General features: G+C 31.2%; 1 protein-coding gene across 1 annotated transcript; it reads right to left on the reverse strand.

The window, feature by feature from the left end:
* Window positions 1–15,188: 15,188 nt before the first annotated feature.
* Window positions 15,189–15,924, reverse strand: LOC112101121 (glucan endo-1,3-beta-glucosidase 11-like). The gene has a single exon (XM_024191421.1). It carries the CDS (start codon window positions 15,792–15,794, stop codon window positions 15,237–15,239), a length of 558 nt encoding a protein of 185 aa, XP_024047189.1. The 5' UTR covers window positions 15,795–15,924; the 3' UTR covers window positions 15,189–15,236.
* Between the last annotated feature and the right edge of the window lie 3,769 nt (window positions 15,925–19,693).

The following is a 19,693-nucleotide window of genomic DNA, read 5'->3' on the forward strand; positions in this document are numbered from 1 at the left end:
GTGTCTAAAACCCTAGCGTGAAGATAGGCGAATAATAACTAGGGCGCTGGAGAATCTTGTATATTTCGGGACATAAACGACACCGTTGAGCATTTTGGACCTACAAGCTTGTACAAAATTTTATGGGCTTTGCTTTCTACATGGAGATTGGATGTGGGCTACAGAATGGCGGTACTGGCTATCCTCAAATATCCTCTTTAATCCCATTTTAAGTAAAAGAGTGGGACTATTAGCATGTCTGTAATTTTTTTTTCAAACTATTTTCAGTCAAAACCTACCTTAATTCTCGAAATATTATTTTTGTTATAAATAAAATAAATAATGAAAAATTTTAGATTAAAACAAAGTACTAAATAGTATCTCACTGTTGAAAAATATGTATCCTCATAATTAGTATTAGATCTTTTTGAGAGACCTTTTGCAACTCGCTGCGCTTTGTATCTAGTGATTTTTTCATTATGTTTCCTCACAAATATCCATTTGTATCCATCAAGTTTGACATCTTCAAGTGTTTAGATTACATATCCAAACTTCACGTTTAGCTAAAGAAGTTAACTATCTTGAATTGCTTCTTTCTATTGAGGTCAATCATGTCTTTGTCTACATTCATTGACAGTTCGAGACTCAAAATCATTTGTAATTTTAGTAGCTATTGTGAATAAAAATATATTATCGATGTTTATTTCATTATGATCCCGCATTTCCCTTGTATAAGTATAATTTGTAGATTTTTTTCTTATTTTTGTGTTTTTGTACCTATTTAGGAGTTACTATCCCTTCAAGGACCCTAGTTCATTTAGAACTAGTAATTTAGATAATGTGAGTATATTTATAACTCGAGCATTATTTTCAACAGGATCTTGATCTTTCATTCTCCTCTTTAGGAAAGTGTTGCCCTTTGAACCCAGTGGTATGCGACACTTCTGATGTGTAACCAACAACTCATTAGCCACTTTCACACTTGATTGTTCAGTAGGACCAATCACCTAATTTAGTGTATTAGCAGCTAGAATATGTGACTTGGTAACTTTTGCTATATTTGTAAATACATATGGTAATTAACCCGCAATTTGTTGCAAAAGTACTACTCTTTGCACTTCATTTTCACATTAATTGGTATGAGGATCTAAATGAAACAAGGTGGAAGCTTTCCAAGAAAGTTCATGCCTTACTTTAGGAAGTTTTTCACCCCTAGTGATGAAAAAATTTTCTCATCAAAGTGACAACTCAAAAAACATGCAATGAAAAGATCACTCATTAGGGTTTCAAGATGTTTAGTAATTGAAGGTAAGTTAAAACTAACATGAATCCCAAACAATGCTGACATCCCATCTTTGTGCATCGAAGGTGTGATATCAGAACATGCACAACATAAATGATGTGTAGAACATAAATGTCAGGTTATTGACCAAGTACAAGTTGTAATGGAGATTATCAATGATAAACAGTGGGTATAAGATGAACTAATGCTATAGCATGTCAAATAGCATGACCATATATAGATATTGGTAGTTTTGTGCGCATAAGTAAAGTTCTTGTAATTACTTACAATCGCTTAATCAATGATTCTACCAATCCATTTTATGTATGAAAATACGGAATCAGATGTTCAACATCGATACCAGTTGATGTACAGTAGTCATCGAATGTCTTAGATATAAACTCACCTGCATTATTTAAAAGTATGGGTTTAACTAGATAATTTGGAAATTATGCCCTTAATCTTATGATTTAGTCAAGTAATGTTATAAATGCAACGTTACTTGTGGACAATAAATAAACATGTGACCACCATGCAGACGCAATAATTAGAAACATAAAATAACGAAATAGTCCACAAGGTGGATAGATTGGTCCGCATATGTCTCTTTAAACTCTTTGTAAAAACGATGGAGATTCATGACCAACCTTAAAAGAGGATGGTCTAATCACAAAATTTCCTTGCGAGTAAGCAGTATGAATAATCTCATTAGACAATAAAATATTCTAGTTCTTTAATGGATGTCCATGAAAATTTCAATAATTATACTCATCATTGTAGAAACTCATGTCCAAAGTGATCATACTATAATGTAAATATTTTTGGATATGTGAAGTTTTGGTTCATTACTGCATAACTCTCAATTGCATTTATGATTGTGTAATACAACCATGATGAGAATGATAAAAGATTTTCTAATATGTATTTCTTCCTTGAGATATTTTTAGTAATGTAGAGATATTCTGCATTATTTTCATTTAAAGTCTTAATGCAATACTCATTTCGGCAGATAGCCACAGAGCTCAACAAATTCTTTTAGATCTTGTTAAAGAAAAAGAATTTTAGATTATTAGTTTTGTTCCATTTGCTAACAAGATTATAGCTCTTCTACACATTCAATTATGTCTGTAAGACCAAATATAGTATTTATTTTTCCTTCAAATAATTTTATTTCTAAGAAATATTTTTTTTATCTTAAAGGATAGTGTTTGTGATTGCACTATCAGTCAAGCATACACCTCAACTTTCATTTCCAAAATATATAATTTATTTCTAAAATATATAACCTTACATTAAACCAACGTTCATGTTAGACATCATGATCAAATATAAATATTAAGTACATCTAATGAAACTACGGAAAGCACAAAGGTTAACATATTGGTAACTTAATAATTACAACATAATAATGAGAGTTTAATTAGTGTGGACATTTCTATTGCTAATTAAGTGATCTATTTTCTCCTCCGTGTCCTTGAAGAAATTGGAGACATCATGATGAGTTAGATCAACAAGATCAGAGTTATCGACTAGATTAGTCCCAATCTTTACTTGGCATATGTCTACCAAATGCATGTTTGCATGGTAGGTATGTGATCAATGTCTTTTTCCTCCACATCAGTAACAAATTTCTTCATTATCACTTCTAGCATTATTCTTTTTTGCATCATTATGTCTTTTATGGATGTTCTATTTCTAGTGGTGTCTATTTTTTGTTGCTTTGTTGTCCTAAGTGTTTGTGACCACCACAGGGGTAATAACTACGCCCTCTTTTGCCTTCTCAATTACGTCAACTATTGGTATGCATATTTGCATTCGCTTTTGGGAATGACTGAGAACTAGTTGAACAAAATTCATGATTTTTTATTACAAACTCATTATTTTATTCAGCAATTAAAAGAAATGTTATCAGCCCAGAGTATTTGCAGTACGCTCTCGGTATTGTTGTTGCAAAGACAACATTTAAGATATGAGATGTAAAGTGTCTTTTCAAGCATACTTTTTTTAGTAATTTTTTTCATCATCTAATATTAGTTATGAAGTAATGCAGAACAGAGCAGAGCTATAGTCAAAGGCTCTTACATAATCTTGTAACCTCAAGTTTAGCAACACATGATTGGCTTTTGGAAGGAAAATAGCCCTATAGTGGTCAAATATATCCTTGAGGTCATTCCACAAAGATAATGGATCCTCCATTGTTAGATATAGCTTTTAGGCTATCATGTAAATGATGGTGAAGGAAAATCATATTTTTTTTTTCTTGTAAGGACGCTTCATTAACTTTTGCTGTAGGTCTTTTAGGCCCATAGCTTGTAGGTGCCTTTTGGTATCCATCACTCAAAAAAGGTAATTTTTTTCCAGAAACTTCAAGAACGAAATTTGTAGATTTGTGAGATTTGCCATTTCTCAAAATCTTGTAAATAATCAAAGAAAAATAAGTATCACAATATAAAGATAAAAACATGTAAATATGAACAAAACAAAAATTATGAAATATATAGAATCTCATGTATGTATTTAGAACTTCATGTTCTAACTTTTAAAAACATAACTTAGAACTTCAAGTTCTAATTTTTAATGAGGTTAGAATTTCTAGTTCTCACCACCTGTTGGAAACTTTAGGCTACAACAATAATATTCAAAAACTATATATGAAAGAGCAAATCTTAATTTTTGAAATTAAAATAACTTGATAGGCAGTTAAACTAATCATATAAACAAACAAATTAAACCAGCTATATTAATAGAATAATAACATATAAACAAAATAATAACAATATAGGTAGTTTTTTAGAGTTAGCTATATATATCAAAATTATTATAAACAATTAAATTAACAACATAATGAACTAACAATATAAAAATATAATAATAAAGCATAAAAGAAAGCATAAATAAACACAAGTAGTAAAAATTAAAATGCTTATATTGAACTAGCTATTGTACTGATTACACGTTATAAATAAAATAGATAAAGAAAAATTTTAGACTAAAAAAAAGTACCAGATAATACCTTGCTATTGGCTATATTTAACCTTTTTTATTGATTATTCAATAATGCAACATATGCCAATATTTATAGGATGCAAATGGGAAGGGGAATACACTATTTTCCAATGTCGGACTTAAACCTTAAGTAGTGAAGTCAATAATTTACAATGCTTTTCCATTGTTTTAGTTTCTTTATGATTAAAAAAAAAATTCAATTTCTTCCAAATAACTCCAATTACAAACTTTTGAATTAATCAATCATATATATTTAAATAAAAAAATGTATATATGTATGAATTAAATAGAATTAAAAGTGGACTCAAATAATTATTATATAATTTTTTATTTTTTAAAAAAATTTAGAATGCAAAAGTGGTTGTGAGAAAACAAAAAATGTAAAGCACTATGATGTAGTTGGATGGATGTAAAGTGTTAGAGAGAGAAATATAGTGTTATAATTAGATTTATTTTGTCATTTAATAAAATTATTTGATAAGGATTTTAGAGGAGTGCCAATAGTTCAATTCTTAAATAAACCCATTAATTGATACTGCAAAATCCATTATTGCTATTAACTATCACTTTAATTCAAAAACTATCATTCTTCCAAATAATAATTTCACTCACTCTAAAAAAGAAATCTGAAAATTCTTACTACCCACCTCCACAAATTTATGGGTAATAGAAATTTTCAATTCCAATAGTTGATTCCTATCTAAAATATATTTAATTAGATATTAAAACCAATCTTCAAGGATCTTAAAAGAATTATGATAAAATAGGGTGTCATAAAATTTAAGTTAATTAATTAGTAGCATATTAAATTTTTCTTTTTCTTTTGTAATGATGACAATTTATGAAAAATGACAATAGCAAAATATACACAGGTGTGTTCACGCACAAATTTACATGCCAACATATAAGAAAATATGTAGGAGTTTCAATTGAACATGAACTAATGGAAGTAACAACAAACCATAAAATTAAAGTCACTTAGGACATCATATCTCCTCTGTTAACATATATGTATCCATAATGTTAATTTTGATGATAACAAAGAAGATTAAGAATGATTAAACTTTTAAAGCTTAAATTATTTTTTGTACTTTTTAAATAAATGAAATTGGTTGTTTTTCAAGTTATGGTCTAATTGAAAAAGTTTTGAAACTCTGGAAATGGACTTTTTTTGTAAAGTTTTACGAAGATTTAGGTCACAATATAATTACAAAAAGTTTTGGGGTAAAATTATAATTTTATGAAATAGTTTCAATGTAGCAAAAAACTAACTATTTATTAGAAAACGGCTAACTGACATCGAACAAAATTGAAGTTTAGTTACTGAAACTAAAAACGATCCGACATCTAGAAAGTGACGATCCGACATTTTGAATTTTGGCACAACGGTCACTTGCTCACGTCAAAACGGCAATCCGATAAGGCTTAATGGTGATTCGACTTTGTGCAGAAAGTCAATAATGGTTAGCTTTCAGCTCCAACTATAAAAGGGTTGCATTAGATCCAAATCAAAGTGAATCCAATGAATACTAGAGAGCATATTATTGAGAATACAATATTTCTTGAGATTTAATTTGTTCATTCATTCTTTAAATCACACTTTGGGTATACATTTGTAAACACATAAATTTTTTATGAGAAAAATATTGTATTTGATAAAGTGTGAGTGTGAGAAACACTTGGGTTAAGAGATTTGAGATAATCTCTTGTTGTAAAGGTTGATTGACACCTATGAAGTCAATTGTAAAAGTTCTTGAAGTCTTGGAGGCTTGAATAGTGAAATCCTCAAGTTCAATGAGCTTGGAGGCGTGGATGTACGCATGGTTGACCAAACCACGTAAATATCTTTGTGTTTGAATCTCTCTTCTCTTATCTTTTTACATTTTGATTGGTTTATTTATTATTATTTTGAATTTGTTTAAGATTTGCATTAAGTTTTGTTCAAGCATTGAATAATTTTTAGAAACCCAATTCACTCCCCCTCTTGGGTTGTCTAGTTAGTATTTCATCCCCAAATTCATGTATTTCTACAATTAGCCAATAAAATCACAAAAATTATCATGTTTTCCACCAATTCAAATTACCATTGTTTTTCCCAGCAAGTAAGTCTTGTTTGGTGTTGCGGTACTATCATTTTTAAGTTATACTTGCTATAAAAAAAGTTGTAACTATGAAATAAAAGTATATAGTATATAATAAATATAATTTTTAAATAATAATTTTGACAAAATTAGGAAAAATATGATAGATTTTTCATAATATAAGTGTAAAATCAAATTAATTTAGCTTCTAAGTTACCACAGTTAGCATTTACTAAATAATTTAGTATCATAACTTTTAAACTATAACTACCCAACTTCAAATCCAAGTAGAGCCGTAATTTGATTTCTTCTCCACCGGCCAGTACTACATCAAAAGTGGAAAAAATCAAAATCATAAAAACCATATATACACCTCAAACTTTACAAGCGCACACAACATTTGTAGAATTTAACTAGAATTTTTAAAATGAACTTTCTAATTGTGATTTTGCTTTCAAAAGCAATTAATAGATAATTCGATCAAAAACTTAATCCTAAATATAAAATTCAAAGCCATACAAACAAACAAATAGTCAAATTAGATAATAATTTATAGATAATAAGTATAAAACTGTATAGTCTCTTGTGTTGAAAATGAAACCATTTTGGTTTGGTTCTTCAATTCTCCTTTTACTTTTTCTGTATGACTTATTTGTTGAAGAACTGAACTGAATCAAATTTCGACCTCAAACATGTTGACAAGTGATTGATTTCACCGTGAAAGTTAGACTTAAATAGCAATTGTTTTAATGGCAGAAGGTTATTTACTCAGAATCTGTCTCAAACTACATATCATCTATTGACTTTTTTTTTGTAGTGTAATAATATTTTAATATTGACGGGATGTTCAATTCAGACTCTGGTAGAATAAATATATACCTCTTTCACTTATATAATTAATAACAAAATATGAATCCATATGTGTTTAGGCCAAAACTCAAACTTGTTCCCTTGAAAGTTGAGAGCAATGAGATTACCTTCAAGCTACAAAGGTCATGATAACAAAATCATAATGATATATGCACAAAAATAGTACAAATTTTAGTAAAAAAGCACAATATATGTTTTGTGTCTTTTTTATCATGTAATTAAACTTTTTGTCTTCTAATGATGGTGTGCTACTTTTTATGCTACCTCTGAAAAAAAACAAGATTTTGAATATCTTACAATATATATCTTGTTACGAGTTTATAACTTTTACAAGTAAAATTTATTGTATAAAAGGATGTATAAAAATAATGGTGTAAAATATTATAATTTTTTTTTTGGTCATGTTACAAAATACAAGTGTTATAGGGAAATTTATCTATGTAACTAGTTTCAAAAATTCATTATCAAAACTAACCGTACAACAAAATTTCCTACACTCTTAATTACTTACATATTTTTTGGACTAAAATACCCTTAAAATAATACTAACCAACACCCATTCATGGTAGTTTCATTCCTTAAATATTACAACATCTCCTTTATCCATCAGTCCATCCCCGTTTTGCTTAGAAACTCATTCGCCAATTTTGACATCATTGACGATGGCATTTGATAGTGGCTTCGCTTCCTTATGCTATCAGTGTTTGACAGTGGTTTCGATTTTCAATGATAGCATATATGTATCCATAATGTTGATTTTGATGATAACAAACAAGATTAAGAATGATTAAATTTTAAAAAACTCAAATGATTTTTTATACATTTTAAATAAATCATTATTTTCACATTATTAAGGTTTTATATTTAATAGAAAAATGATTTTATAAAATTGGTTGTTTTTCAAGTTTATGGTCAAATTGAAAAAGTTTGGAAACATTAAAATTGGACTTATTTGTAAAGTTTTATGAAGATTTTGGCCATAGTATAATTATATAAAGTTAAGGATAAAACTTTAATTTTAAAAAAATAATTTCACTGTAGCAAACGGCTAACCGTTTACTGAAAACGGCTAATCAATTATTTCCAGAGATGTATTAATTTGTTTTGCAGGTTTCTAGAAATTAATGGCTAACTGATAATTCTAAACAGCTAATCGTTTATTTGAAATTTAGCATAACAGTCATTTGGACTAGTCAAAACAGTAAGCCGATAAGACTTAACGACGATCCAATTTCTGTCAGAAAGTCAATAACGACTAGTTTTCATCTCCAACTATAAAATGACTCAATCAAATTCAAACAAGGAGAGATCTAAGAGGTATCATTGAGCTTGCTACTAAGCATATAACCATTATTGAGCTTTAAACTTGTTTTTGTTTCTTTGATTCACACATTGAGCATTTATTTGTAATCAAACACATTGTGTGAGAGAAAATTCATTTGTAATCTTTATCCTTGAGAGGTTTTAAGTGTTGGGATATACTTGGGTTAAGAGATTTGGGATAATCTCTTGTTGTAAAGGTTTATTGACACCATAAAAGTCAATTGTAAGCATTTGAAGCCTTGGGAGGCTTGGATAGTAAAATCCTCAAGTTTGGTTTGCTTGGAAGCGTGGACGTAGGCAGAGAGTGCCGAACCACGTAAAAATCATTGTGTTTGCTCTTTCTTCCCTTACTCTTTTATAATTGTGTTTTATTAAATTTATTATTTTTTTATTCCATTAAGGCAATAGATTTAATTGTTGTGTGGTTTGTTTAGCTTAAGTTTTAAAAACCCAATTCATCCCCCTCTTGGGTTGCCTAGTTAGTATTTCAGAGATGTGACTGCGAGTCACCATATGTGTACCCTTCCACATAGGCTCTGCGCATGCGTATTGAGAGTTAGATTAGTTTGCCCGTGCAATGTAGTTAAATTCCATTGCGTATTGAGAGTTTTTTTTCCCTATTTTGCTCGCGCAATGATGATCCTAGCGAGTATGATAGTTATTCCCTTGGGTATTCTTCGGTGCAATTTCTCATGTATTTATGTATGATTCTTCATGTTTGCTTATGTATTATGTTCAATTTGGAGTTATGTCATATGATTGTGCACAAGCACTGGTACATTACTTTATTTTCATATATATAATTATATCCACTTATTGAGCCGCAAGCTCACTATTTTTCTATTTACCCCATTTTTCCCATGTTTCTGCAGGTTTTTATACAGTCAGTTTCTAATAAATTGAGGTTGGACCATGACATACATTACTACATGACTTGCATTTTGGGCACATTTATATTTACAAATGTGTGTATATGTGTGTGAAGTGTATGTATATGTAATGAGATGTGAACTGTTTAAGTTTTGAATATATTTTTGAATGAGGTATATATATTATTATATGATTATGGTAGAGGCCTGAGGCCAATTTTATATATTCGTGAATTAAGTTTATGTCATAAGTTTTAAATATTATATTGCATGATTTGCCTCGGATCCAACAGATAGGTCGGGCTGGTCATGTCAATCTGGTATCAAAGCATGTTTATAGATTTTGTAGACTATAACATGATATATGCATGTTTCATACATCATTAGTGACATCATGATAAGTTAGCATGCGTATATGATAACTCTAGTAAATGAGAGTTATTACATCCTAGACTTGAATCAAGATCATTTAGAGAACAAATAAGGTGTTTTTATTACATTTTGATTACATTTTGCTTAAACATTCATTGTAGTTGAGTATTAATAAGTTTTGCTTGAATCATAGTAATTTGTTCTAAAAATAAGTGCATAATTGTAGGTCCTTGGAAAGTCTTAATTCATGAGGGGATGTTAAGGCATTAGATGAGCAAGAGGAGGAAAGAAGACAGCTATAAAAGAAGAAAAGCACAATCGGGAGCAATGCAATGCTGTTGCGAATGTTGGAGCAATCCGTGCTGTAGCAATCTGGAAGTAAATGCAAGAGAAAACTTAGGCGCGGGTCAGCACATGCTTCCTAATTTAACGCATGCACGCTCACGGGCTTGTGTTTACCCTAATTTGCAATATAAAAAGGAGGCAATACCACAAAGAAAGGCGGCAAGGGAATTATCATTAGAATAATTACAAAAGAACGAAGAAAAAGAAGATCAGAATTGAAGAGTGTTGTTTTTGGCAACATTGGAGAATCGTGCAGAATTACTTGGCTTTGATTTTCACCGTGCTCAACTTATATTTATCTTCCTCCTTTAATTGATTTGATGCATTCTGAGATCAATATGTTTATGTTTATTTTTCTCATCCAGATTATGAACTAAATTTACTTGTAGTTGAGTGACAAATAATCCAATGGGTTCTTGACTGTTCTTATATGTTGTTATGGTATTGCTGTAGCATTTTACTCTAGTAGTTTTTATGAATATAACTGTTATTTTGGTTGACCACCCATTTAATAGTTTCAGTTAAGATAGAGCAGCAAAAGGGCATGTCTTAGCGGACATTATTAGAGTATTACTTGTTCTTAAGTCGAGTTTCATGGATTAGGTTATCCTGAATCCCATAAGGGTAATACTTGAAGTTAAGATTTGTGACACTCTAGACATAAGTATTCACCTTGTAGGATAGAAAGATTAAAGGATATAATGCCATACCATAAATATATGAGCAACTGGTCATTGTTAATAGATTTAAGGGTATGAGACTTCCAACATACGATAGCTGAGGATGCCGATTTACTCTACCCGGTGCTGCAGCACTTATTCTAACAACTTGTGCTAATTTGGTAAACAACAATCACCCCATTATGAGAGTTTGATCATTCAACTACTATACTCTCAATTGAATCTTAGACACAGTTAACTTAGTTTATTTCATTACAGTATTTTTTTATTTCCATCTCTCGCAATTATTAATCACGATAGAATTATTTGACAATTATTTGCACTATTGTGATTACTTTAGCATTTTGAGTAACATCAATCCCTGTGGAGACGATCTTGAATATTCATCACTTTATTACTTGTTGTGTATATTTACACATTGGCATTAATATAAATTGATTATACAAATCAACCAACAGTATACGTGGCCAATCTTACACGAAATCTATAGCGGAATTGGGTTCAGTTCTACACAAGAAGATAAAGAAAAATCTTAATAAGTGATATATGCAAGTCATTTCCACATACATTTATACATGAAATCACGCAGTTTCAGTTCTAGTTAAATTCAAATGCTAAATAGAACCCAACAATCAGATTTATTTTGGATTAATTTTTAGAAAGATCAATAGAGTGTGTCAGTCTTATTGCTCATATTGAGGTTAAAGTTTATATAGTGATAGAAATTATTATTAATGTACAATAATTTATGGACTATGACTATTCATAGTATCATAGATTTAGTGAGCTCATAATCTTAGTTAATCTTACTGAAAAGGATTTTTTGACATGATGAAATATATTGATGGGAGAGGTTATTCTTCACTAAGTTTCTACTGGAGGGCAATGCATATTATTTATAGATATCTGTTTTACACTGATATAACGGACATGCAGTTATTACTTGGGTAAATTTTTAATAAGAGTTCACTAATAAATTCTTTCTTATTATTTATCAAGCAGGCATGATGAATGAGTTCATGACACTTGTGCAGGGATTATGATATTGGAACAGTATGAGCATAAATTTTTTTGAGCTATTACGACTTACTCAATTTCCATATTGAATGATAGAGAAAAATATAGAAGGTTCAAACTGGATCTTTAAGAACACATATAGACTAAAGTAATCAGAACATAATAACAGATTTTGGCACACTAGTTATAGTTACTATGAGAATTTAGAGGAGTCATAAAGAGGCTTAGAGTCTAGCAACAACAACACAAGTGAAGCCTTAACTGGCTAGTTAATGAACCTACTAAAAGAATTTAAAGGAGAGAGACAGATCATAAAGAGTACTTAGCCAATTAGTAGTACAATCAACGAACATATCTTTTTGGAGGGAAGAGACCTTTTGATAGTCATGATAGCACCCAACAAAGTCACAATGTAGGCAAAGGCAATTACCCTCAACATAATGTTTGTGGCAAACTTCATAGGGGACAATGTATGAATGATTTGTCATGTTGCTTTCTTCATGGACAGCTGGGACACTTGGAGAAGGATTATCTAACCTTAACATCAAGTTGAAGTTTTGTGTCAGATGAAGACCTTTGTCACTTTAAAAGTGGTAGTAGTTAGTTTCAAGGGTAGAGAGGTCCTTAGAGAGAAGTACTTAAATTCACCAATAGGCCCTAGTTTGGTATAGAAGAGACTAATGGTGATCAATAGAGAAGTTAGCTAGGATGACCACGTATACAAGCATTTATATTTGTTCTAACCTAACAAGAGGCTGATGTCACTTCGGATCTTGTGATAGAGAGATGAGACCACTAGATTTTACTTTAGTGTTAGCTACACAGTTCAATAATACTTTATTGATTAAGAATGTATTTTAAGATTATATGATAAGAGTGGGTAATGGTGCATGGTAATAAACTTGATTTTATTTGACTTTCATGATTTTCACGCTATATTAGGAATGAATTGGCTTCCAAACCATTATGCTATAGTGGTATGTTCTTGAAAAGAAGTTAATTTTCTAGAAGTTTGGAAAACTTGATATCATTTTCTATCAAAAGCAACAGATCATTCTTTCTTGTGTAATATATATTATTTCTGCTACATGATTACTCAGAAAAGGTTGTTTCACTTACTTAACTCATGTCATTGTTATGCGAATTAATGATGTGAAATTAAAAGATATTCATATGGTGAAATAGCATCTGGGAGTGTACCCTGACGTCTTTCCTGTTTTGCCACCCGTTAAAGATTTAGTGTTCACTATTGATTTAATTCCAAGCATAACCCTAATTTCTATGGCCCCATACAAGAAGAATCCATTAGAGCTACAAGAACTAAAGGTACAACTATAGGAATTAGTTGATAAGGGCTTTATTAGACCTAGTGTACTTCCATGGGGGCATCTGTATTATTTGTGAAGAGAAAAGAATGAAACTATGAGATTGTGTATAGACTATAAGTAGTAGAACAAAGTTACTATTCATAACAAATATCCGCTTCCTCGAATTCATGATCTGTTTGATTAGTTATAGGGTAAAATAATTTTCTCGATGACAAACTTATGCTCGGATTATCATCAATTGAAGACTAGAGATACTGATGTATCTAAGATCGTATTCAACCCTCGTTATAGGCACTATGAGTTTCTGGTGATGTCATTTTGCTTAATTAATGCTCTAGTAGTATTTATAGATCTCATAAACCAAGTATTTCATTCTTATCTGGATTGGTTTGTTATTGTATTTATCGTTGACATCCTCATACATTCATGTAGTAGAGAGGAAAGTGCAGAGCACTTAAGAATTGCTATACAAACCTCGAGGCATTGGCAACTTTATATTAAACTTAGTAAATATCAATTTTGACTAGACAAAGTTACATTCTTGGGCCATGTGATTTTTGTTGAGGGTATTTATGTGGATTATTAGAAAATAAAATGCTAGGGAATTAGGAGTGCCAAACTAATGTAACAATGGTCTCTTGGTTTGGAAAGTTATTACTATAAGTCTGTTGAAGGCTTTCCTAAGATAGCTTTATCTCTAACGAAGCTGACAAGAAAGAAAGTGAAGTTTGAGTGGATAAATGATTATGAAAAGAGTTCCTAAGAACTCAAGATAAGATTAACTTCAACACTATTTCTTACAAAGGATTCATAATTTACAGTGATTTGTCCATATTGGGATTAGGTTGTGTTTTTATGCAGCATGGAAATATAATTGTCTTTGCTTTTTGATAGTGTAAGTACTATGAACCGAATTATCTAACACATGATCTAGAGATCACAGTAGTAGTGTTTGCATTTAAGACTCATGAGCGTTATTTATATAGATTACTTGTGAGATTTATACAGATCACAAAAGCTTGAAGTACTTAAATATAAAGAAGGAATTGAATTTGAGACAATGTAGATGAGTTGAGTTGATTGCAGTTAGTAGTGACTATATCATTAATCATTGTCCATGAAAGCATGTGGTAGTTGATGCTCTCACTAAGAAGTCTTTGAATTCGATATCCTATTTAAAAGTGTTGTATTTTTCGTTGTTAATTGATTTGGAATTTTTGGGAATTGATTTAGTAGAGGGGGAATCGTTCTTCAGCACTTTTAGCTCACTTCCAGCTTTTCTCCTTATTTACAACAAACTATGATTACTAGATTAAATTTTAGTATAGTCTTTCATTTACAGATAGACGAACAATCAGAGAGGCTTATTCATATTTTGAAAGATATACTTTGAACTTGTGTTGTGCAGTTTCAACGTAACTGGGATACATACCTGCCTTTGATGAAGTTTGCTTATAAGAGTTATCATATTGTATTTAGATGACACTGTTTGGGAAAAATAATTTTTAGGTCCCGAAATTGTCCAGAGTACTAATGAGAAGATTAATGTCATAAGAGAAAAATTAAAGGTAGATAGAACAAACAAAAGATTTATGCAGATCAGCGTTAGAACCCACTTGTGATAATTTTTTTTGGTTAGATTTTTCCTTGTAAGGGTATACTTCAATTGGGAAAACATAAGAAGTTAAGCCCTCGGTATATAGCACTACAAGAAAATTGCTAATAGATGACAGACAACTTATGACAGATTATGGGTATATCATAAAATTATGATAGACCTGTGACATAATTTTCAATCTATCATGAATTAATGATGGCTTTGTGATAGAATTATTTTTTATCACGGATTAATGATGGTTTTATGATCGAATTATTTTTTTATCATGAATTAATGATGATTTTATGATATAATTATTTTTTTATCACAAATTATTATTTTTTACTTAGCCACGTGTCGACTTATAATTTGTTACTTAATATGTGAACAATTAAACTATATAATTTCTAAAGAATAAAATGAAAAAGTGAACCCTAAATCTAACCTAATTAAACACGCTACTTGTTAAGTTGTTGCCGCCGCTCCCCTACTGCTCTTCAATTTTTGCAAATGAGATTGCCATTATATGCATAAACTTTTTCGATGCTTGCACCAATCTCATTCTCGTCCCATTAGACGACCATCCTGTCTCCGTTACAACCATTCTGATGTCGTCGTACTTCAAGGCAGACAAGGCAGCGAAAACGGCGTCGATTTGGGCATCGAAGTGGCTGAAATAATGAAACTCGTTACCCGCATCCACAACGCCGGGGTTCTCCCTAAACAAAGCGTAGTCTAAAGAGATGACGTTAGTGGTTGACTCGTAGGCGAAAAATGGGTATGCATTGAACATTAGGAAATAACCAATTTGGCGGAGGAAATCCAACATGGGCTTGAAAACGAGTTCGATCAATTCGGGTCGGAAAGATCCAACTGATGACGGGTAAGAATTTTGCAAAGCGCTCAAGGCAATGGGTGATGAGACTTTAATGGAAGAGTGGAGATTGTACTTGACTTTTTTTGGACCTATGAGAAGGCAAATGAGGGGCGTTTGGCTGCAGAGAATAGAAGCTCGTTGGGTAAGTTGACGGTGACTATCTGTCATTTGACTTTGACCGATTATTATATAATCCAATATCTTTATAAGAAATTCAAATAATCTCAATTTGACTTTGAGCAAGATTGTTAATGCTCATTACCTTGTAACTTATTTTCGCATATGCACAACATGTTGCAATCAGACACGTTATATGCTATTGTGTAGCTTTAATTTTTCTGAATAAGCTTGTGAGATGCAAATTGAATAATTTGCAACCTGTGAATTATTTATTCAATGTCTAAGGGTTGGAAATTCAGGTAAATCAGTTTGTTTAATTGATGCAGCATTCCAGGTGCTACCCATATCACTTGCGAGAACGAGATCTGATTAATGACGGAAAAGTTCTGTACTAAATTTTCGATGAGGTAAAATTACAATTACACTCTAAATATAGATTAAAATATCTCAGACAATAAAAACAACAACCTCAAGACATCATCCCTTGCAAGTAGCACTCTATTTATGCTCATTTGTTTCTTGTTATATTTAGCATGTTGCTGTATATACACATACACACAACACGAATATGGAAACTTGTTAAATTCATCATTTACAAACATTTCAAGTTGGCTCTCTTTTTTCCACCTCATTGCCACTAGTGTGATGTGAATAAGCCTGCAGTGCATCATGTTTTAAGTTGCCATTCTATGGAATATGAGTAGACACATATAATAAATAGATCTAGTGACCCATGTGTATGCATGTCGAGTCATGGAAAATATTCTCCAGGCACTAGTTAGTGTCTTCCCCCAACTGGTTATCATTTTACGCATTCATTTTAAAAAAGAATAAACGAACGTTCACCCCCGTCAAGAGTATATAAAAGACTAAGAGAAGTGCAAAAGAATATACGTACATATAAACATTTATATAGTAATAACATGAAATTCGGCCCAACCCAACTCTATCCAGTGTTATATTCTTCTTTGTTTTTTTTATTTTTAATGTTATCTTTTTTTTTCCTTTTTTTCTCCTGTGCATATGGCTAGAATTAGAGTACTGTTGGAAGATGCTGGGTTGCTGCATATGAGTTGGACTAGTAGTTGGAGTGTTGCAAGATATGTGGTTGGAATTAGAGTGCTCTTGGAAGATTGGATTACTACTGGAATTTTTATAGCAAGTCCTGCTGTTGGAATACTTGAATTAATCTTTGAAAGTTTTGTTAGGTAACTTGGTTTGGTGACTGAAATTTTAATTGCTTCTTGGAGATTGATTAGAATTTAATTAATTTTTTTATACTTTGGGATGGTTTTTTCAATTTGGGATATTTTATTATTTATTAGTGGTGATCTCATTGAATATTAGATGTATTTATTTTGAAATTAGTTTGTTGGATTGAATGGATGTTAATTAATGTCAATTTTTTTTGGTTTTTTATGATATTAAATAGGAATTCATCAACAAATCATAATTGTAATATTTTTTTAAAAAAAAATCAAAACTTTATGACGGGAAATAGCCATCATACATTCTGTCATAAATAATTTACTGTTAAAATTGAATAATAAATTTACAAATGATAATTCAATTTTCTGCCAAAAATTTTAAAAAAGGCGCGTAAATAAATTTAAATTTTATTTAATTATTTTTATATTAAAATATTGTGTGACAAATATATGACTGAGCAAAGCCATCATGAATTAATGACGGAAACTATTATGTCATAAATTAATGACAGTGACATAGATGACATATAAATTATCCGTCATGCACTCCCTTTTATGACAGTTATTTTCTGTCACCTATTGCCTGTTTTTTTTGTAGTGTAGGCACATATGAGATTATTCAGCTCGCTGTTCCAGTTGCTTACCATTTGGCCTTACCTTCAGAGTTATCACGAGTTTATGATGTTTTCTGTGTTTTGATGCTTTGGAAGTATATTTATGATCCTTCACATGTTCTGGATACAAAACCAATCTAGATGACAACATATTTGATTTATGAAGTGAAACCAATTCAGATACTTGATCAGTAACAACACGTGTTACATAATAAAACGATCTCACTGGCTAAGGTGATGTGGAAGAGTCACAATGTAAAGGAGGCTAGTTGGAAGCATGGGGAGCAAATGCGATCGTGATACCAGTATTTATTTCAGGCAAGCATGTAAATTTCGAGGACGAAATTTGTATAAGTGTGTAGGAATTGTAGTACACGTGCATGCAATGGATAAGCCAAATGTTGCTTGTTGAATTGGAAACAGCTAGATGCTTGTTTCATTAGAGCCACCTGCATGCTTTACTTATAAATGGAATAACTATCTTAGTTACGTTGTGCCCCGACCTGAGTTCCCACGTCTGCTTTTCTCGGTCCGCAACCCAAGAAGTTGGCTTTGCCAACACAACATTAGGGTTGTCCTCTTCTGCTTGCTAGTGGATTCAATTGTAATCGAGAGCAAAGCATAGCTAAAAAGGAAAAAGAAAAGAAAAGAGAAAAAGAAAGAAAATGAAAATAAGAAGAAAGAAAATAGAGGTCAAGATAGAAGGAAAAGAAAAAGAAATAAGAAAGTTACAGGAATTGAAATTGGATTGTTAGAATTATATTCGTTAGATTAATAAGTAATAGATTTATAAAATTCAAGAAGTTATGATTTAATTTACAATATACGCATAAGCATTTATATCAATTTTGAATGTTAATTTTTGAACCTTATATTTTAGGAGAAATTCAAGAATCAAAGGACCTACAAGAGCCCCAACGAACACAAGAGTGAAATAAGATCTGTGAATGAATTATTATTATTGTTAATATTATATATTCTATGAAGCATTTATTTTTACTAATATGAATTAGTATCATGTTATGATTATATGTTCAAACATTAAATGATTGATTATCATGACATGTGATTGCGAATTACCATATGTATACCCTTCCATGTAGGCTTTGCGCATGTGTATTCAGAATTAGATCACTCTACTCGCGCGATATAGTTAAATTCTACTATGTATTGAAAGGTTTTTCCCCTGCTCTGCTTGCACGATGATGATCACGCGAGTATGATAGTTATTCCCCTGGGTACTCTTTGGTACAGTTTGTCATGTATGTATGTATGATATTTCATGTTTGCTTATATATTATGTTCAACGTGGAGTTATGTCATATGATTATATATAAGTATTAGTACACTACTTTATACATACATACATACATATATATATATATATATCTACTTACTGAGCCACAAGCTCACTATTTTCCTATTTACCTCATTTTTTCTAAGTTTCCTTAGGACTTTGTGTAGCTCAGTTTCTAATTAGTTGAGGTTGGACCACAACATTCACTACTGCATGACTTGTATTTTGAGCATGAGATGTCAATTGTGCAAGTTTTGAATATATTTTTGGAGGAGGCATAGATGTTTCTATATGATTACAGTAGGGGCCCAAGGCCAATTTTATATATCCATAAATTAGATTTATGTCATGAGATCTATATATTAGATTGCATGATTCGCCTCGGATCTAGCAGATGATCGGGCCGGGTCCTGTTAGCCTTTATTTTTAATGTTTTTTTGCTGCCATTCTCTATAATATTCAATCAAGAATCGTTTGTAAGTAAGTTTGCAGACATCATTTTTATCATTACCACAGTGGTGATGCTATCGCCCAACTGATAGCAATGGGCACTGGATGATGGCAGCATCAGCCGATAGATGGGCGCCATTGGCCAAGCAATGGTAGCGGCCAATGGTTGATAGATGGATGCCATCGCCCAAGTGATTGTATTGGGCGATGGTGCCATCGTCTAGGCGATGGAGGCAGGTGATGGTGTCATTGCTAATGATGATGGAGGTGATTGTATCCATCGCCCACAATCTCAGTGTGGGCAATGTGGATGATGGAAGCCATCATTTTGTTCTAAATATTTTGGTCCAGAATAAGTATGCTATATGTAGTTAAAAA

This window comes from Citrus clementina, unplaced genomic scaffold (genome assembly GCF_000493195.1).
Source record: "Citrus clementina cultivar Clemenules unplaced genomic scaffold, Citrus_clementina_v1.0 scaffold_2, whole genome shotgun sequence".
Classification (NCBI taxonomy): Eukaryota; Viridiplantae; Streptophyta; class Magnoliopsida; order Sapindales; family Rutaceae; genus Citrus; species Citrus x clementina.

Excerpts from the sequence above, each read along its gene's own strand:
- LOC112101121 (XM_024191421.1), bottom strand. The coding sequence starts at position 15,794 with ATGACAGATAGTCACCGTCAACTTACCCAACGAGCTTCTATTCTCTGC.